Source organism: Trachinotus anak, unplaced genomic scaffold (genome assembly GCF_046630095.1).
Source record: "Trachinotus anak isolate AG129_WGS33_773 ecotype Australia unplaced genomic scaffold, CSIRO_AGI_Tana_v1 ptg000008l, whole genome shotgun sequence".
Lineage (NCBI taxonomy): Eukaryota > Metazoa > Chordata > Actinopteri > Carangiformes > Carangidae > Trachinotus > Trachinotus anak.
Genome location: NW_027273859.1, coordinates 4742489 through 4764643, shown reverse-complemented (window position 1 = coordinate 4764643; position 22155 = coordinate 4742489). Strand labels below are relative to the sequence as shown.

The 22155-nt window shown below is 37.4% G+C and overlaps 1 protein-coding gene across 5 annotated transcripts in view; it reads right to left on the bottom strand.

The window, feature by feature from the left end:
- gcn1 (GCN1 activator of EIF2AK4) overlaps positions 1 to 22155 on the bottom strand; it is an 86343-nt gene that overhangs the window by 26242 nt on the left and 37946 nt on the right. For 2 of the 5 annotated variants that reach the window (XM_071481975.1, XM_071481977.1), the window contains exons 3-6: positions 2784 to 5715; positions 866 to 968; positions 704 to 767; positions 358 to 489 (exon numbers count right to left, since the gene is read on the bottom strand). In XM_071481975.1, the coding sequence (XP_071338076.1) occupies positions 358 to 489; positions 704 to 767; positions 866 to 968; positions 2784 to 2801 (317 nt within the window). In that variant the 5' untranslated portion in view covers positions 2802 to 5715. Of the gene's footprint in view, positions 1 to 357; positions 490 to 703; positions 768 to 865; positions 969 to 2783; positions 6509 to 22155 lie in introns of those variants that run through there. The other 3 variants (XM_071481976.1, XM_071481974.1, XM_071481973.1) reach the window with 3 other exon arrangements.

Below are 22155 nucleotides of genomic sequence, written 5' to 3'. Positions count from 1 at the left end.
CATTTTATTTAATCAGCTCTTGGTTTTTAACGTTTCTTTTTTTTTTTTTTATTTCCCTTTGTATCCAACTCTAAACATATATTTTTTTTAATTGCTGCTGTTTTAATTAGTTTATCCTGTTTCTTATTCTACAAGAGGCTGTGCTAAATTCTTGATGGTGTATTAATGTAGTTTGCTGCACTTCTGCTAACTGTACTCGTATCATTATATTCAACACTCTATATAATTCTTGCTTACCCTGCCTGTCAAACACAGAGTGGAAAATTGAAGATGTCTAATGGTGACAGTGCTATGACAACACTTTCAGCTATAAATCTGTGAAGCCTGGCTAAAATCTGCAGTACTTCAAAGCAGTACCTGGGTTCTCCATTTTTGCTGATGACTCCACTGTTCAACAGGCTGTGAAGGAGGCTGGTCACCAGGATGACAGGCTGACTGTCAGCCAGCTGGGCAATGACAGAGAGCAGCTCTCTGCGTGATGCAGCATCCCTGAGAAGGAAACATATTCTGACAGGTGATCTTTGAGGATAGGCTGAATAGCATAAAACATTTCCTAATGTAATCCAGTTCACTGGCACCACAAACTGTAAATAAACTGCAGGACTAGCAAGGTGTAAACTGGAAAATTAGAAAAAACAATGACACTTAAGTCTGTGTGTGAAGTGTAGTTTTCTAGTGGGTGAAAGTGACAATATAAACCTACCGATATCTGTGTGGCGTGAGACAGAAGAGCTTGCATAGTCCTTTGATGGCAGGCTCTGGTAACTCTAAAAAAGGCGAATTTGAAGAACCATTTGCATTTAGTTTTAACATCATCATCATCATCATCATAGTGTTGAAAGTTAAATAACACAAAAATCCTCACCTTTGCCCTTTATACACCGTTTCAGCTCTCCGAGTATCTCCTTGCGCTCCTTCACACTGGCTGTGGTCACTTTTACAGCAAATTTCTTCAGCGTGTCTGAAACCTGAAGTGGTGGTCATATGTGGTGTGAGGACTGGTGATTGAAATAAAGTTTATGGCAGCAGTGACATCTTCAGTCTGGCCTATAGTCCAGGACCAAATGTTCATGCTCATATGGGACAGGTAAAGGCAGCTTATCCTTACATTTCAGAGTCTGGAACAATGGAATACTTGGTATTTTTTCTTGAGAAATGCCTTAAATGATTGGCTGATGATGAATGAGTGAAGTATCCTTTTCACTTTCTATCAACAAATTGATAAATCAGATAATCTCAGCTCTAGTTATATGTTGATCAATTCAAACTTGGGACCTCAACGTTAAGAACTAGGCCTGTATTAATCAAACTTGTAAGAATGACAGTACAGCATGCTCTTAAGGACCAGCCAGGAGTAAAAAAGTTTGTGAGTGAGTGTAAACTATAAGAGATATTTATCAAGTGATTTACATACAGCCAAGTGTGTAAATAATGTTTAAGAGCAACTCTCAGGTGATTGTATGTAAGCTGAGAGAAGGAACAGTAAATCATTGACGGTATATCTGTCTTATTTTACATTCTTTACTAAAAAGACCTGTTTAGTCTGGGGAAAAAATGGTTTACTCATTGGTCTGTTATTCCACAAGAACATAAACTGCACAACTATAATTTTGTCATTATATTTGTGTGGAAATCTTTAAATCTCACTGTGACTAATGTGGGAAATGATCAACAATCTATATACAAATATATAATAGGGATGAAGTAATTGGAAATTGCATGAAATGAAAACAAATTTCTGCTGTAAGACATTCAGCTGTCAGTAGATGAGGTACAGAGAAATCATGTGATAAGGAGAATTTAGTACCACACTTATAAGTGCAGACAATTAAGGTACTTAGACAGTGATTGTAAATACAATCTTTATTATCTTTATTCTTACCAACTGAACAGACCTCTGTCCTCCATCCTTTGACATTTACTTTACTGGCAGTTTGGAAAAAGGAGTAAAAGTGAAGCATTTTTGCTTCTATCTCACGCTTAAGTCCAAGAGTTTACATTTAGTGGTTTGATAAAAAATCTGGACCCAGGACTGAAATCCTAAAAGGATGCATTAGATATAAACATGTTCATGTTAGATTTTGTCTGAAATTGTTCTAAGCGGGGAAGAGATTACTTCTGTGGGAGAGAAAAGGAGGAAAATGTTTATTTCTGGAGGAGCTTTTTATGTATCTAAATTTCTTTCAGCAAAGATAAATTGTAATGCTAGTACATTTCTGTCAACAATGAAGGCCTTGCTTTTAAATCAACTGGTGGTTGGCATTGAAATTTTAAGCAAAGGGATACTATCCCTGTGCCAGCATCTACCACGCTGGGTTACCTACTGTATATTTAAATCTCTCACAACATTAGATATTACGATTCGTAAGCATGGCTTGGTTAACTAACCACTAAGATATAACGTGCTTATCTGCTTAATTTAAGGAATTCATACCAATTGAAGTTAATGACAGTGAGTTTAAGACACTGACAAAATAGTTTACAAATCGGTACCATCCACAGTTTCAGCTCGCCTCCCACTGTTTAGAGACCAGTCCTCTGTGAGCTGGTTGTCGTTGGCTGCAGCAGCAGTTCAAGTCTCATCAAGTCACAGGAGGCTACGTAGCACTGAGCTAACAGCCTGCTAGCTAGCTGTTGCTAAAGTTTGCCCGCGTTTCTCGTTGAACACCAAAACACACCTCGATGTTTATAAAGCGGCACTCAAGATACATCGAATTTGGTAAAGTACTTAATTATTATTCATTATGCGGATATCATACTACTCAAAGAACAGCCACACAAACCTGCGTGTCCGCTGCCATCTTGCCGGTCTTGATGCAGGAAGGACTTGTTGACGTCACTTCCAGGTCAAAACAGCTGCGTAACCTTTTTTTTAAATTTTGTTATTTAACACTATCAACATTATCATTTCAGATTAAATCATTAAATATAAAAATAAACGCTTATTAAAATGTGTGAAATATAAAATATATATCATCTATAAATCTATATATATTAATTAGGATATTTTCAAATACTTGCAGATACTGACATAGGTTATCTCTTAGGGGGTTTAAAAAAACAATTAAAATTAAAAAGACACTGAACAGACATTTACACACATTGAAAATGCAAGCAAGCAAAGTTTATTTATATAACACTTTTCACAGACACTAATCACAAAGTGCTTCGTAATTAAAAGAATAAAATCAAATGAAAGAATTCAAATCAAAATACATCAAATAAAAGCAAAAGTAAAAACACCAGATAAAGATGTACAAGAGGAAAACAGATATAAGACACTGGTTAAGAGCATAAAATACCACATGCTACATAAAAGCCTGTCTGAAGAGATGTGTTTTCAGTTGATTTTTTAAAAGAGTTGACAGAATCCAGGGATCTGAAATGTGGTTAATGGTAAGCTGTGGGAGCTTGTGTTCTTCATTTGGGAAAGTATTTTGGGTCAATGAACTGAACTGAATCAATTCCTGAAATGATCCGTACATTCCACAGTTTAGTTGAGCTTGTGCAGCAAACGAGCAGGGTCACACTCACTCACTGAGCGAGTGTTTCAAGGCATTGCTTCATCATCAAAGTGACACACTAGAATGCAGGCCATTCTTTTAGCACAAGACAATCAATGGCCCACTTCCTCATGTGGTCACACTTACAAAGCCACATGAACACAAACACAACACACATCTTCAAGCTCCTCTTAAAATGCTGGGCTGGTGTGTATGAGAGGAGAGTCACCGGTGCTGCTGTGATGAGAGGAAACGACATGAACCCTGATGACAGTCAGCTGCTCCTGAGACTGTATCAGATCTGTTCACTGCAAGAACAATTCAGTGAACTAAACGATTCATTAAAATCTTTTTAATAAACTGATTCTACTGATTCAGGACACTAAAGAGATCTACTTTGCACACAACGAGTGGATGTGCTACTACCAGAGGGCTTTCACCTCCTCAACAATGCAGTGCCCACTGAACCCACAGGATGCAATATTGGTAATGGAAACAGTCAGACACACTACAAGGCTGTTCTGTTCTGGATGCTGCTCAAGAGGTATTTTCTCTTACATTTTCAGACCAGACATGTAGTAGGTGATAAACTGAGGTGGAATTAAGATTATGGTAAAACAAAAATAAGGTTTTACACCATATTGTCCTGGAGTTAAAAGGTAAACAAAGGTACTCAAACAGTGCCTGTGATTAAAAGCATTAAGAGTAGATTATGAATATACAAAAATGTAGTGGTTTTGTTTTGCATGTTCTGTATGTCATGTTGGTATTTGATCAATGGACTTTACAGAGACAGCAGTTCATCGGTCAGCCAGTGTAGGTTTTACCTACTTTAAAATCCACAATGATTATTTGGTTATTTTATATCCTAGATTATATACTAGATTTTTAACCAGGCCAACCACTTGCATATGATCAGGGTGATCTGATGTGCCAGGTTGTGGGGAGCAAGGGTGATTCCCTCAGTTTTTTTCACACCATGCCCCCTTACTTGGCATTATGCCTGGTTTATCTTAACTATTAATGGCACAAAATGTACTGAATTTTTAACTTTACTCAGTGGCATAAAATATCTATGTATTTAACAATCTCAATGTGTCTCAAATGTGTCTTGAATGCATCCATGGCACTTTCACATGTGAACTTCGAGCTGTCCACTTGAGATCAGATCACTCAGGAGGAGTGTTAATACCAGGTCTGAACAGAGCCTCACAGCTTAAGTAGCATTAACTGCTGTGGTTTTTGCCTTATAATTCACAGGTGTAAAACTTATAATGCAACTTTCTGAGTTACATTATATAGCCACACCACTAGGTGGCAGTGAAGACTGTTAATACAATGGTATTACAGACATATTCAGCGTCCCAATTCTATAGTGAATACAAAATGTATACACAATGTTCTGCACTCAAATTTTCAAAATACAGAAATTAAGGTATGCTCTAAAGAAAAAATATGGCCCAACTTAAATAAGGTAACAATTTGCATGGATATTTTCAAGTAATTTAAGCCATTATTGAGTAAATCCCAAATGACTTCAATAGTCAGATTAACTCAATTACTTTAGTACTACTTCATCCTCTAAAAGCTTAATTACAGTGAACCAACTTAATAGAAAAAGTTTTGGTGATATTACTTAATTCAAGACATTACCTTAGTTTTACCGAGTAACTTATTTCACTTAAAGTCAGAATAAACGTGGCTGTGACTGTTTATCTTAGAACCAAAGTTGTGTCCAAATGTTTTTTTTTTTTAACTGTGATAATTTTTTGTACAATTATCTTTGCACAAAATAAACATGCCCACTTCAAAAAATACTGGGACAAATAATAAATTTAAAAAAAAAGAATAGATCTGGGCAGCACGCTGGTGCAGTGATTAGTGCTGTTGCCTCACAGCAGGTTCAGGGTTCGTACCCCAGGCCTGGGGCCTTTCTGTGTAAAGTATGCATGTTCTCCCCGTGTCTGCCTGGGTTTCCTGTGGGTACTCTGGCTTCCTCCCACAGTCCAAAGACATGCATGTTAGGTTGATTGGTGACTCCAAATTGCCCATCGGTGTCTGTCTGTCTCTATGTGTCGGCCCAGCGATAGACTGGCGACCTGTCCAGGGTGCCCAATGTCAGCTGGGATTGGCTCCAGCTCCATGCTGAATCAGATGTTGGGACACCTCCAGTTACAACAATCTTCACTTCATTGGTAATATCCTCACCATCCTGGCATAAGTGGGTCAGAATTAGTATTTAGATTATCATATTTACAAACAGAAGTGAACACAAAATTCAATGTTTCTGAATTGATGTGCAGTGATCTACAAACTGCTGTTTGATCCATGGTCTTTTCTCTGAGATACACCATTAAGCCACGAAAGCAAAATCTCTCATTCTTTCCACAGAATGATCCTGTAACAAACAAAAAAAATGAGGATGGGTTTTTAAAGAATACATTAACTGGGAAAATATTGCAGGAAAACAAAGAAAATGTTTGTTTGGTATCTTGAGAGGAAAAAAAATGCAAATGATATTTAAAATACCTACCTCTGGTCAACAAGGAGATTTCCACACACACAAAAAAAAAACCTGAGTTCATATTGGATGAATCATTGGGGAAAAGCTCAAAAGAGGTGCCAACCTCCAGGGTGTGTCTGTGTGTATTTGTGAGGAAAAAAGAGTAAAACATTTTAACAACTCACTCCAGTGAACAAGAAAATCCTCCAAAAAACCTTTAAGGTCAGATTGGAGGAATTTTTGGAAAGAAATTCTCAAGAGGGGCCATCTTCCAAGGCGTGAAGGTGTCTTGACAGTACAATCAAACGAAATGACAATATTTTAAAAACAAAAGAAAGGAAAAACAAGAAAATAGATGGTCTAGTGGGCGATCTTCCATGATGTGAAGTCGTCTCTAACCGTAACAATGCAAATCACAATGAACATCCAAAGACAGAAAATAAAGAAAATGTTTTGACACCTCCCTCAGGTGAACAAGAAAATCCACCAGAAAACCATGGAGGGCAGATTGGAGAAATTCATGGGAAGAAATACACAAGAGGGGCCATCTTCCAAGGCGTGAAGGTGTCTTGACTTGAGATGGTCCAGTGGGCGATCTTCCACAGTGTGAAGACGTCTCTGGCAGTAACAACGCAAATGACAATAGAAACATGAAAAGAAGAAAAATAAAGAAAATGTTTTGACACCTCCCAATACTGAAATAAATAAACAAGGAGGCCCATCTTCCAAGTCATGAAGGTGTCTTGACAGCAAAATCAAATGAAATGACATTGAATAAAAACAAAAGAAAGAAATGCACGTGGGCGATCTTCCACGGTGTGAAGACGTCTCTGGCAGTAACAACGCAAATGACAATAGAAAGATTAAAAGAAGGAAAATAAAGAAAATGTTTTGACAACTCCAAGTACTGAGATAAATAAACAAGAGGGGCCATCTTCCAAGGCGTGAAAGTGTGGTGACAGTAAAATCAAACGAAATGACAATATTTTAAGAAAAGAAAGAAATAAAGGGAAACAGATGGTCTAGTGGGTGATCTTCCATGGTGTGAAGTCGTCACTGACCGTAACAACGCAAATCACAAACATTAAAAGAAAGAAAATAAAGAAAATGTTTTGACACCTCCCTCTAATGAACAAGAAAATCCACCAGAAAACCATGGAGGTCAGATTGGAGAAATTCATGGGAAGAAATACACAAGAGGGGCCATCTTCCAAGGCGTGAAGGTGTGGTGACAGTAAAATCAAACAAAATGACATTGATTAAAAAACAAAAGAAAGAAATGCACGTAGGCGAACTTCCACAGTGTGAAGATGTCTCTGGCAGTAACAACAAAAATCACAATAGAAAAATCAAAAGAAGGAAAATAAAGAAAATGTTTTGACAACTCCAAGTACTGAAATAAATGAACAAGAGGGGCCACCTTCCAAGGTGTGAAGGTGTCTTGACAGTAAAATCAAACAAAATGACATTAATTAAAAAATCAAAAGAAAGAAATGCAAGGGAAGAGATGGTCAAGTGGGCGATCTTCCACGGTGTAAAAACGTCTCTGGCAGTAACAACGCAAATGACAACAGAAAAATGAAAAGACAGAAAATAAAGAAAATGTTTTGACACCTCCCAATACTGAAATAAATAAACAAGAGGGACCATCTTCCAAGCCATGAAGGTGTCTTGACAGTAAAATCAAACGAAATGACAATATTTTAAGAACAAAAGAAAGAAATACAGGGAAACAGATGGTCCAGTGGGCGATCTTCCATGGTGTGAAGTCGTCTCTGACCGTAACAATGCAAATCACAATAAACATTAAAAGACAGAAAATAAAGAAAATGTTTTGACACCTCCCTCTAGTGAACAAGAAAATCCACCAGAAAACCATGGAGGGCAGATTGGAGAAATTCATGGGAAGAAATACACAAGAGGGGCCATCTTCCAAGGCGTGAAGGTGTCTTGACAGTTAAATCAAACAAAATGACATTAATTGAAAAACAAAAGAAAGAAATGCACAGGAAGAGATGGTCAAGTGGGCGATCTTCCACAGTGTGAAGACGTCTCTGGCAGTAACAACGCAAATGACAATAGAAACATGAAAAGAAGAAAAATAAAGAAAATGTTTTGACACCTCTCAATACTGAAATAAATAAACAAGAGGGGCCATCTTCCAAGGCGTGAAGGTGTCGTGACAGTAAAATCAAACAAAATGACATTAATTGAAAAACAAAAGAAAGAAATGCACGGGAAGAGATGGTCAAGTGGGACCATCTTCCATGGTGTGAAGACGTATCTGGCAGTAAGAATGCAGATGACAATAGAAACATGAAATGAAGGAATATAAAGAAAATATTTTAACACCTCCAAAAAGTAAAATAAATAAACAAGGAGGTCCATCTTCCAAGGCGTGAAGGTGTCTTGACAGAAACATCAAATGAAATGACATTGATTAAAAAATCAAAAGAAAGAAATGCACGTTGCCGATCTTCCACGGTGTGAAGACGTCTCTGGCAGTAACGACAAAAATCACAATAGAAAGATTAAAAGAAGGAAAAATAAAGAAAATGTTTTGACAACTCCTAGTACTGAAATAAATGAACAAGAGGGGCCATCTTCCAAGGCGTGAAGGTGTCCTGATCGTAAAATCAAACAAAATGACATTAATTGAAAAACAAAAGAAAGAAATGCACGGGAAGAGATGGTCAAGTGGGCGATCTTCCATGGTGTAAAAACGTCTCTGGCAGTAACAACGCAAATGACAATAAAAACATGAAAAGAAGAAAGATAAAGAAAATGTTTTGACACCTCTCAATACTGAAATAAATAAACAAGAGGGGGCATCTTCCAAGTCATGAAGGTGTCTTGACAGCAAAATCAAATGAAATGACATTGATTAAAAACAAAAGAAAGAAATGCACGTGGGCGATCTTCCACGGTGTGAAGACGTCTCTGGCAGTAACAACAAAAATCACAATCGAAACATTAAAAGAAGGAAAATAAAGAAAATGTTTTGACAACTCCAAGTACTGAAATAAATAAACAAGGAGGCCCATCTTCCAAGTCATGAAGGTGTCTTGACAGCAAAATCAAATGAAATGACATTGATTAAAAACAAAAGAAAGAAATGCACGTGGACGATCTTCCACGGTGTGAAGACGTCTCTGGCAGTAACAACGCAAATGACAATAGAAAGATTAAAAGAAGGAAAATAAAGAAAATGTTTTGACAACTCCAAGTACTGAAATAAATAAACAAGAGGGGCCATCTTCCAAGGCGTGAAAGTGTGGTGACAGTAAAATCAAACGAAATGACAATATTTTAAGAAAAGAAAGAAATAAAGGGAAACAGATGGTCTAGTGGGTGATCTTCCATGGTGTGAAGTCGTCACTGACCGTAACAATGCAAATCACAATAAACATTAAAAGGAAGAAAATAAAGAAAATGTTTTGACACCTCCCTCTAATGAACAAGAAAATCCACCAGAAAACCATGGAGGTCAGATTGGAGAAATTCATGGGAAGAAATACACAAGAGGGGCCATCTTCCAAGGCGTGAAGGTGTGGTGACAGTAAAATCAAACAAAATGACGTTGATTAAAAAACAAAAGAAAGAAATGCACGTAGGCGAACTTCCACAGTGTGAAGATGTCTCTGGCAGTAACAACAAAAATCACAATAGAAACATTAAAAGAAGGAAAATACAGAAAATGTTTTGACACCTCCCAATACTGAAATAAATAAACAAGGAGGCCCATCTTCCAAGTCATGAAGGTGTCTTGACAGCAAAATCAAATGAAATGACATTAATTGAAAAACAAAAGAAAGAAATGCACGGGAAGAGATGGTCAAGTGGGCAATTTTCCACGGTGTGAAGATGTCTCTGGCAGGAACAACGCAAATGACAATAGAAACATGAAATGAAGGAAAATAAAGATTATATGTTCACACCTCCAAAAAGTAAAATAAATAAACAAGGAGGTCCACCTTCCAAGGTGTCTTGACAGTACAATCAAACGAAATGACAATATTTTAAGAACAAAGGAAAGAAATACAGGGAAACAGATGGTCCAGTGGGCGATCTTCCATGGTGTGAAGTCGTCTCTGACCGTAGCAATGCAAATCACAACAAACATTCAAAGACAGAAAATAAAGAAAATATTTTGACACCTCCCTCTAGTGAACAAGATGATCCACCAGAAAACCATGAAGGTCAGATTGGAGAAATTCATCTCCAAGGACTGAAATAAATAAACAAGAGGGGCCATCTTCCAAGGTGTGAAGGTGTCGTGACAGTAAAGTCAAACAAAATGACATTAATTAAAAATCAAAAGAACGTCTCTGGCAGTAACAACAAAAATCACAATAGAAACATTAAAAGAAGGAAAATACAGAAAATGTTTTGACACCTCCCAATACTGAAATAAATAAACAAGGAGGCCCATCTTCCAAGTCATGAAGGTGTCTTGACAGCAAAATCAAATGAAATGACATTGATTAAAAACAAAAGAAAGAAATGCACGTGGGCGATCTTCCACGGTGTGAAGACGTCTCTGGCAGTAACAACAAAAATCACAATCGAAACATTAAAAGAAGGAAAATAAAGAAAATGTTTTGACAACTCCAAGTACTGAAATAAATAAACAAGAGGGGCCATCTTCCAAGGCGTGAAAGTGTGGTGACAGTAAAATCAAACGAAATGACAATATTTTAAGAACAAAGGAAAGAAATACAGGGAAACAGATGGTCCAGTGGGCGATCTTCCATGGTGTGAAGTCGTCTCTGACCGTAACAATGCAAATCACAATAAACATTAAAAGACAGAAAATAAAGAAAATGTTTTGACACCTCCCTCTAGTGAACAAGAAAATCCACCAGAAAACCATGGAGGGCAGATTGGAGAAATTCATGGGAAGAAATACACAAGAGGGGCCATCTTCCAAGGCGTGAAGGTGTGGTGACAGTAAAATCAAACAAAATGACATTGATTAAAAAACAAAAGAAAGAAATGCACGTAGGCGAACTTCCACAGTGTGAAGATGTCTCTGGCAGTAACAACAAAAATCACAATAGAAACATTAAAAGAAGGAAAATACAGAAAATGTTTTGACACCTCCCAATACTGAAATAAATAAACAAGGAGGCCCATCTTCCAAGTCATGAAGGTGTCTTGACAGCAAAATCAAATGAAATGACATTGATTAAAAACAAAAGAAAGAAATGCACGTGGGCGATCTTCCACGGTGTGAAGACGTCTCTGGCAGTAACAACAAAAATCACAATCGAAACATTAAAAGAAGGAAAATAAAGAAAATGTTTTGACAACTCCAAGTACTGAAATAAATAAACAAGAGGGGCCATCTTCCAAGTCATGAAGGTGTCTTGACAGCAAAATCAAATGAAATGACATTGATTAAAAACAAAAGAAAGAAATGCACGTGGGCGATCTTCCACGGTGTGAAGACGTCTCTGGCAGTAACAACAAAAATCACAATCGAAACATTAAAAGAAGGAAAATAAAGAAAATGTTTTGACAACTCCAAGTACTGAAATAAATAAACAAGAGGGGCCATCTTCCAAGGCGTGAAAGTGTCTTGACAGTAAAATCAAACGAAATGACAATATTTTAAGAACAAAGGAAAGAAATACAGGGAAACAGATGGTCCAGTGGGCGATCTTCCATGGTGTGAAGTCGCCTCTGACCGTAACAATGCAAATCACAATAAACATTAAAAGACAGAAAATAAAGAAAATGTTTTGACACCTCCCTCTAATGAACAAGAAAATCCACCAGAAAACCATGGAGGGCAGATTGGAGAAATTCATGGGAAGAAATACACAAGAGGGGCCATCTTCCAAGGCGTGAAGGTGTCTTGACAGTAAAATCAAACAAAATGACATTAATTGAAAAACAAAAGAAAGAAATGCACAGGAAGAGATGGTCAAGTGGGCGATCTTCCACAGTGTGAAGACGTCTCTGGCAGTAACAACGCAAATGACAATAGAAACATGAAAAGAAGGAAAATAAAGAAAATGTTTTGACAACTCCAAGTACTGAAATAAATAAACAAGAGGGGCCATCTTCCAAGGCGTGAAAGTGTGGTGACAGTAAAATCAAACGAAATGACAATATTTTAAGAACAAAAGAAAGAAATACAGGGAAACAGATGGTCCAGTGGGCGATCTTCCATGGTGTGAAGTCGTCTCTGACCGTAACAATGCAAATCACAATAAACATTAAAAGACAGAAAATAAAGAAAAGGTTTTGACACCTCCCTCTAGTGAACAAGAAAATCCACGAGAAAACCATGGAGGGCAGATTGGAGAAATTCATGGGAAGAAATACACAAGAGGGGCCATCTTCCAAGGCGAGAAGGTGTGGTGACAGTAAAATCAAACAAAATGACATTGATTAAAAAACAAAAGAAAGAAATGCACGTAGGCGAACTTCCACGGTGTGAAGACGTCTCTGGCAGTAACAACAAAAATCACAATCGAAACATTAAAAGAAGGAAAATAAAGAAAATGTTTTGACAACTCCAAGTACTGAAATAAATAAACAAGAGGGGCCATCTTCCAAGGCGTGAAAGTGTGGTGACAGTAAAATCAAACGAAATGACAATATTTTAAGAAGAAAGGAAAGAAATACAGGGAAACAGATGGTCCAGTGGGTGATCTTCCATGGTGTGAAGTCGTCTCTGACCGTAACAATGCAAATCACAATAAACATTAAAAGACAGAAAATAAAGAAAATGTTTTGACACCTCCCTCTAGTGAACAAGAAAATCCACCAGAAAACCATGGAGGGCAGATTGGAGAAATTCATGGGAAGAAATACACAAGAGGGGCCATCTTCCAAGGCGTGAAGGTGTCTTGACAGTAAAATCAAACAAAATGACATTAATTGAAAAACAAAAGAAAGAAATGCACAGGAAGAGATGGTCAAGTGGGCGATCTTCCACAGTGTGAAGACGTCTCTGGCAGTAACAACGCAAATGACAATAGAAACATGAAAAGAAGAAAAATAAAGAAAATGTTTTGACACCTCCCAATACTGAAATAAATAAACAAGGAGGCCCATCTTCCAAGTCATGAAGGTGTCTTGACAGCAAAATCAAATGAAATGACATTGATTAAAAACAAAAGAAAGAAATGCACGTGGGCGATCTTCCACGGTGTGAAGACGTCTCTGGCAGTAACAACGCAAATGACAATAGAAAGATTAAAAGAAGGAAAATAAAGAAAATGTTTTGACAACTCCAAGTACTGAAATAAATAAACAAGAGGGGCCATCTTCCAAGGCGTGAAAGTGTGGTGACAGTAAAATCAAACGAAATGACAATATTTTAAGAAAAGAAAGAAATAAAGGGAAACAGATGGTCTAGTGGGTGATCTTCCATGGTGTGAAGTCGTCACTGACCGTAACAATGCAAATCACAATAAACATTAAAAGACAGAAAATAAAGAAAATGTTTTGACACCTCCCTCTAGTGAACAAGAAAATCCACCAGAAAACCATGGAGGGCAGATTGGAGAAATTCATGGGAAGAAATACACAAGAGGGGCCATCTTCCAAGGCGTGAAGGTGTCTTGACAGTTAAATCAAACAAAATGACATTAATTGAAAAACAAAAGAAAGAAATGCACAGGAAGAGATGGTCAAGTGGGCGATCTTCCACAGTGTGAAGACGTCTCTGGCAGTAACAATGCAAATGACAATAGAAACATGAAAAGAAGAAAAATAAAGAAAATGTTTTGACACCTCCCAATACTGAAATAAATAAACAAGGAGGCCCATCTTCCAAGTCATGAAGGTGTCTTGACAGCAAAATCAAATGAAATGACATTGATTAAAAACAAAAGAAAGAAATGCACGTGGGCGATCTTCCACGGTGTGAAGACGTCTCTGGCAGTAACAACAAAAATCACAATCGAAACATTAAAAGAAGGAAAATAAAGAAAATGTTTTGACAACTCCAAGTACTGAAATAAATAAACAAGAGGGGCCATCTTCCAAGGCGTGAAAGTGTGGTGACAGTAAAATCAAACGAAATGACAATATTTTAAGAACAAAGGAAAGAAATACAGGGAAACAGATGGTCCAGTGGGCGATCTTCCATGGTGTGAAGTCGTCTCTGACCGTAACAATGCAAATCACAATAAACATTAAAAGACAGAAAATAAAGAAAATGTTTTGACACCTCCCTCTAGTGAACAAGAAAATCCACCAGAAAACCATGGAGGGCAGATTGGAGAAATTCATGGGAAGAAATACACAAGAGGGGCCATCTTCCAAGGCGTGAAGGTGTCTTGACAGTTAAATCAAACAAAATGACATTAATTGAAAAACAAAAGAAAGAAATGCACAGGAAGAGATGGTCAAGTGGGCGATCTTCCACAGTGTGAAGACGTCTCTGGCAGTAACAACGCAAATGACAATAGAAACATGAAAAGAAGAAAAATAAAGAAAATGTTTTGACACCTCCCAATACTGAAATAAATAAACAAGGAGGCCCATCTTCCAAGTCATGAAGGTGTCTTGACAGCAAAATCAAATGAAATGACATTGATTAAAAACAAAAGAAAGAAATGCACGTGGGCGATCTTCCACGGTGTGAAGACGTCTCTGGCAGTAACAACGCAAATGACAATAGAAAGATTAAAAGAAGGAAAATAAAGAAAATGTTTTGACAACTCCAAGTACTGAAATAAATAAACAAGAGGGGCCATCTTCCAAGGCGTGAAAGTGTGGTGACAGTAAAATCAAACGAAATGACAATATTTTAAGAAAAGAAAGAAATAAAGGGAAACAGATGGTCCAGTGGGTGATCTTCCATGGTGTGAAGTCGTCACTGACCGTAACAATGCAAATCACAATAAACATTAAAAGAAAGAAAATAAAGAAAATGTTTTGACACCTCCCTCTAGTGAACAAGAAAATCCACCAGAAAACCATGGAGGGCAGATTGGAGAAATTCATGGGAAGAAATACACAAGAGGGGCCATCTTCCAAGGCGTGAAGGTGTCTTGACAGTAAAATCAAACAAAATGACATTAATTGAAAAACAAAAGAAAGAAATGCACGTAGGCGAACTTCCACAGTGTGAAGATGTCTCTGGCAGTAACAACAAAAATCACAATAGAAACATTAAAAGAAGGAAAATACAGAAAATGTTTTGACACCTCCCAATACTGAAATAAATAAACAAGGAGGCCCATCTTCCAAGTCATGAAGGTGTCTTGACAGCAAAATCAAATGAAATGACATTGATTAAAAACAAAAGAAAGAAATGCACGTGGGCGATCTTCCACGGTGTGAAGACGTCTCTGGCAGTAACAACAAAAATCACAATCGAAACATTAAAAGAAGGAAAATAAAGAAAATGTTTTGACAACTCCAAGTACTGAAATAAATAAACAAGAGGGGCCATCTTCCAAGGCGTGAAAGTGTGGTGACAGTAAAATCAAACGAAATGACAATATTTTAAGAAGAAAGGAAAGAAATACAGGGAAACAGATGGTCCAGTGGGTGATCTTCCATGGTGTGAAGTCGTCTCTGACCGTAACAATGCAAATCACAATAAACATTAAAAGACAGAAAATAAAGAAAATGTTTTGACACCTCCCTCTAGTGAACAAGAAAATCCACCAGAAAACCATGGAGGGCAGATTGGAGAAATTCATGGGAAGAAATACACAAGAGGGGCCATCTTCCAAGGCGTGAAGGTGTCTTGACAGTAAAATCAAACAAAATGACATTAATTGAAAAACAAAAGAAAGAAATGCACAGGAAGAGATGGTCAAGTGGGCGATCTTCCACAGTGTGAAGACGTCTCTGGCAGTAACAACGCAAATGACAATAGAAACATGAAAAGAAGGAAAATAAAGAAAATGTTTTGACAACTCCAAGTACTGAAATAAATAAACAAGAGGGGCCATCTTCCAAGGCGTGAAAGTGTGGTGACAGTAAAATCAAACGAAATGACAATATTTTAAGAACAAAGGAAAGAAATACAGGGAAACAGATGGTCCAGTGGGCGATCTTCCATGGTGTGAAGTCGTCTCTGACCGTAACAATGCAAATCACAATAAACATTAAAAGACAGAAAATAAAGAAAATGTTTTGACACCTCCCTCTAGTGAACAAGAAAATCCACCAGAAAACCATGGAGGGCAGATTGGAGAAATTCATGGGAAGAAATACACAAGAGGGGCCATCTTCCAAGGCGTGAAGGTGTGGTGACAGTAAAATCAAACAAAATGACATTGATTAAAAAACAAAAGAAAGAAATGCACGTAGGCGAACTTCCACAGTGTGAAGATGTCTCTGGCAGTAACAACAAAAATCACAATAGAAACATTAAAAGAAGGAAAATACAGAAAATGTTTTGACACCTCCCAATACTGAAATAAATAAACAAGGAGGCCCATCTTCCAAGTCATGAAGGTGTCTTGACAGCAAAATCAAATGAAATGACATTGATTAAAAACAAAAGAAAGAAATGCACGTGGGCGATCTTCCACGGTGTGAAGACGTCTCTGGCAGTAACAACAAAAATCACAATCGAAACATTAAAAGAAGGAAAATAAAGAAAATGTTTTGACAACTCCAAGTACTGAAATAAATAAACAAGAGGGGCCATCTTCCAAGTCATGAAGGTGTCTTGACAGCAAAATCAAATGAAATGACATTGATTAAAAACAAAAGAAAGAAATGCACGTGGGCGATCTTCCACGGTGTGAAGACGTCTCTGGCAGTAACAACAAAAATCACAATCGAAACATTAAAAGAAGGAAAATAAAGAAAATGTTTTGACAACTCCAAGTACTGAAATAAATAAACAAGAGGGGCCATCTTCCAAGGCGTGAAAGTGTCTTGACAGTAAAATCAAACGAAATGACAATATTTTAAGAACAAAGGAAAGAAATACAGGGAAACAGATGGTCCAGTGGGCGATCTTCCATGGTGTGAAGTCGCCTCTGACCGTAACAATGCAAATCACAATAAACATTAAAAGACAGAAAATAAAGAAAATGTTTTGACACCTCCCTCTAATGAACAAGAAAATCCACCAGAAAACCATGGAGGGCAGATTGGAGAAATTCATGGGAAGAAATACACAAGAGGGGCCATCTTCCAAGGCGTGAAGGTGTCTTGACAGTAAAATCAAACAAAATGACATTAATTGAAAAACAAAAGAAAGAAATGCACAGGAAGAGATGGTCAAGTGGGCGATCTTCCACAGTGTGAAGACGTCTCTGGCAGTAACAACGCAAATGACAATAGAAACATGAAAAGAAGGAAAATAAAGAAAATGTTTTGACAACTCCAAGTACTGAAATAAATAAACAAGAGGGGCCATCTTCCAAGGCGTGAAAGTGTGGTGACAGTAAAATCAAACGAAATGACAATATTTTAAGAACAAAAGAAAGAAATACAGGGAAACAGATGGTCCAGTGGGCGATCTTCCATGGTGTGAAGTCGTCTCTGACCGTAACAATGCAAATCACAATAAACATTAAAAGACAGAAAATAAAGAAAATGTTTTGACACCTCCCTCTAGTGAACAAGAAAATCCACGAGAAAACCATGGAGGGCAGATTGGAGAAATTCATGGGAAGAAATACACAAGAGGGGCCATCTTCCAAGGCGAGAAGGTGTGGTGACAGTAAAATCAAACAAAATGACATTGATTAAAAAACAAAAGAAAGAAATGCACGTAGGCGAACTTCCACGGTGTGAAGACGTCTCTGGCAGTAACAACAAAAATCACAATCGAAACATTAAAAGAAGGAAAATAAAGAAAATGTTTTGACAACTCCAAGTACTGAAATAAATAAACAAGAGGGGCCATCTTCCAAGGCGTGAAAGTGTGGTGACAGTAAAATCAAACGAAATGACAATATTTTAAGAAGAAAGGAAAGAAATACAGGGAAACAGATGGTCCAGTGGGTGATCTTCCATGGTGTGAAGTCGTCTCTGACCGTAACAATGCAAATCACAATAAACATTAAAAGACAGAAAATAAAGAAAATGTTTTGACACCTCCCTCTAGTGAACAAGAAAATCCACCAGAAAACCATGGAGGGCAGATTGGAGAAATTCATGGGAAGAAATACACAAGAGGGGCCATCTTCCAAGGCGTGAAGGTGTCTTGACAGTAAAATCAAACAAAATGACATTAATTGAAAAACAAAAGAAAGAAATGCACAGGAAGAGATGGTCAAGTGGGCGATCTTCCACAGTGTGAAGACGTCTCTGGCAGTAACAACGCAAATGACAATAGAAACATGAAAAGAAGAAAAATAAAGAAAATGTTTTGACACCTCCCAATACTGAAATAAATAAACAAGGAGGCCCATCTTCCAAGTCATGAAGGTGTCTTGACAGCAAAATCAAATGAAATGACATTGATTAAAAACAAAAGAAAGAAATGCACGTGGGCGATCTTCCACGGTGTGAAGACGTCTCTGGCAGTAACAACGCAAATGACAATAGAAAGATTAAAAGAAGGAAAATAAAGAAAATGTTTTGACAACTCCAAGTACTGAAATAAATAAACAAGAGGGGCCATCTTCCAAGGCGTGAAAGTGTGGTGACAGTAAAATCAAACGAAATGACAATATTTTAAGAAAAGAAAGAAATAAAGGGAAACAGATGGTCTAGTGGGTGATCTTCCATGGTGTGAAGTCGTCACTGACCGTAACAATGCAAATCACAATAAACATTAAAAGACAGAAAATAAAGAAAATGTTTTGACACCTCCCTCTAGTGAACAAGAAAATCCACCAGAAAACCATGGAGGGCAGATTGGAGAAATTCATGGGAAGAAATACACAAGAGGGGCCATCTTCCAAGGCGTGAAGGTGTCTTGACAGTTAAATCAAACAAAATGACATTAATTGAAAAACAAAAGAAAGAAATGCACAGGAAGAGATGGTCAAGTGGGCGATCTTCCACAGTGTGAAGACGTCTCTGGCAGTAACAACGCAAATGACAATAGAAACATGAAAAGAAGAAAAATAAAGAAAATGTTTTGACACCTCCCAATACTGAAATAAATAAACAAGGAGGCCCATCTTCCAAGTCATGAAGGTGTCTTGACAGCAAAATCAAATGAAATGACATTGATTAAAAACAAAAGAAAGAAATGCACGTGGGCGATCTTCCACGGTGTGAAGACGTCTCTGGCAGTAACAACAAAAATCACAATCGAAACATTAAAAGAAGGAAAATAAAGAAAATGTTTTGACAACTCCAAGTACTGAAATAAATAAACAAGAGGGGCCATCTTCCAAGGCGTGAAAGTGTGGTGACAGTAAAATCAAACGAAATGACAATATTTTAAGAAGAAAGGAAAGAAATACAGGGAAACAGATGGTCCAGTGGGTGATCTTCCATGGTGTGAAGTCGTCTCTGACCGTAACAATGCAAATCACAATAAACATTAAAAGACAGAAAATAAAGAAAATGTTTTGACACCTCCCTCTAGTGAACAAGAAAATCCACCAGAAAACCATGGAGGGCAGATTGGAGAAATTCATGGGAAGAAATACACAAGAGGGGCCATCTTCCAAGGCGTGAAGGTGTCTTGACAGTAAAATCAAACAAAATGACATTAATTGAAAAACAAAAGAAAGAAATGCACAGGAAGAGATGGTCAAGTGGGCGATCTTCCACAGTGTGAAGACGTCTCTGGCAGTAACAACGCAAATGACAATAGAAACATGAAAAGAAGGAAAATAAAGAAAATGTTTTGACAACTCCAAGTACTGAAATAAATAAACAAGAGGCGCAATCTTCCAAGGCGTGAAAGTGTGGTGACAGTAAAATCAAACGAAATGACAATATTTTAAGAACAAAGGAAAGAAATACAGGGAAACAGATGGTCCAGTGGGCGATCTTCCATGGTGTGAAGTCGTCTCTGACCGTAACAATGCAAATCACAATAAACATTAAAAGACAGAAAATAAAGAAAATGTTTTGACACCTCCCTCTAGTGAACAAGAAAATCCACCAGAAAACCATGGAGGGCAGATTGGAGAAATTCATGGGAAGAAATACACAAGAGGGGCCATCTTCCAAGGCGTGAAGGTGTCTTGACAGTTAAATCAAACAAAATGACATTAATTGAAAAACAAAAGAAAGAAATGCACAGGAAGAGATGGTCAAGTGGGCGATCTTCCACAGTGTGAAGACGTCTCTGGCAGTAACAACGCAAATGACAATAGAAACATGAAAAGAAGAAAAATAAAGAAAATGTTTTGACACCTCCCAATACTGAAATAAATAAACAAGGAGGCCCATCTTCCAAGTCATGAAGGTGTCTTGACAGCAAAATCAAATGAAATGACATTGATTAAAAACAAAAGAAAGAAATGCACGTGGGCGATCTTCCACGGTGTGAAGACGTCTCTGGCAGTAACAACGCAAATGACAATAGAAAGATTAAAAGAAGGAAAATAAAGAAAATGTTTTGACACCTCCCAATACTGAAATAAATAAACAAGGAGGCCCATCTTCCAAGTCATGAAGGTGTCTTGACAGCAAAATCAAATGAAATGACATTGATTAAAAACAAAAGAAAGAAATGCACGTGGGCGATCTTCCACGGTGTGAAGACGTCTCTGGCAGTAACAACAAAAATCACAATCGAAACATTAAAAGAAGGAAAATAAAGAAAATGTTTTGACAACTCCAAGTACTGAAATAAATAAACAAGAGGGGCCATCTTCCAAGGCGTGAAAGTGTGGTGACAGTAAAATCAAACGAAATGACAATATTTTAAGAACAAAGGAAAGAAATACAGGGAAACAGATGGTCCAGTGGGCGATCTTCCATGGTGTGAAGTCGTCTCTGACCGTAACAATGCAAATCACAATAAACATTAAAAGACAGAAAATAAAGAAAATGTTTTGACACCTCCCTCTAGTGAACAAGAAAATCCACCAGAAAACCATGGAGGGCAGATTGGAGAAATTCATGGGAAGAAATACACAAGAGGGGCCATCTTCCAAGGCGTGAAGGTGTGGTGACAGTAAAATCAAACAAAATGACAATGATTAAAAAACAAAAGAAAGAAATGCACGTAGGCGAACTTCCACAGTGTGAAGATGTCTCTGGCAGTAACAACAAAAATCACAATAGAAACATTAAAAGAAGGAAAATACAGAAAATGTTTTGACACCTCCCAATACTGAAATAAATAAACAAGGAGGCCCATCTTCCAAGTCATGAAGGTGTCTTGACAGCAAAATCAAATGAAATGACATTGATTAAAAACAAAAGAAAGAAATGCACGTGGGCGATCTTCCACGGTGTGAAGACGTCTCTGGCAGTAACAACAAAAATCACAATCGAAACATTAAAAGAAGGAAAATAAAGAAAATGTTTTGACAACTCCAAGTACTGAAATAAATAAACAAGAGGGGCCATCTTCCAAGTCATGAAGGTGTCTTGACAGCAAAATCAAATGAAATGACATTGATTAAAAACAAAAGAAAGAAATGCACGTGGGCGATCTTCCACGGTGTGAAGACGTCTCTGGCAGTAACAACAAAAATCACAATCGAAACATTAAAAGAAGGAAAATAAAGAAAATGTTTTGACAACTCCAAGTACTGAAATAAATAAACAAGAGGGGCCATCTTCCAAGGCGTGAAAGTGTCTTGACAGTAAAATCAAACGAAATGACAATATTTTAAGAACAAAGGAAAGAAATACAGGGAAACAGATGGTCCAGTGGGCGATCTTCCATGGTGTGAAGTCGCCTCTGACCGTAACAATGCAAATCACAATAAACATTAAAAGACAGAAAATAAAGAAAATGTTTTGACACCTCCCTCTAATGAACAAGAAAATCCACCAGAAAACCATGGAGGGCAGATTGGAGAAATTCATGGGAAGAAATACACAAGAGGGGCCATCTTCCAAGGCGTGAAGGTGTCTTGACAGTAAAATCAAACAAAATGACATTAATTGAAAAACAAAAGAAAGAAATGCACAGGAAGAGATGGTCAAGTGGGCGATCTTCCACAGTGTGAAGACGTCTCTGGCAGTAACAACGCAAATGACAATAGAAACATGAAAAGAAGGAAAATAAAGAAAATGTTTTGACAACTCCAAGTACTGAAATAAATAAACAAGAGGGGCCATCTTCCA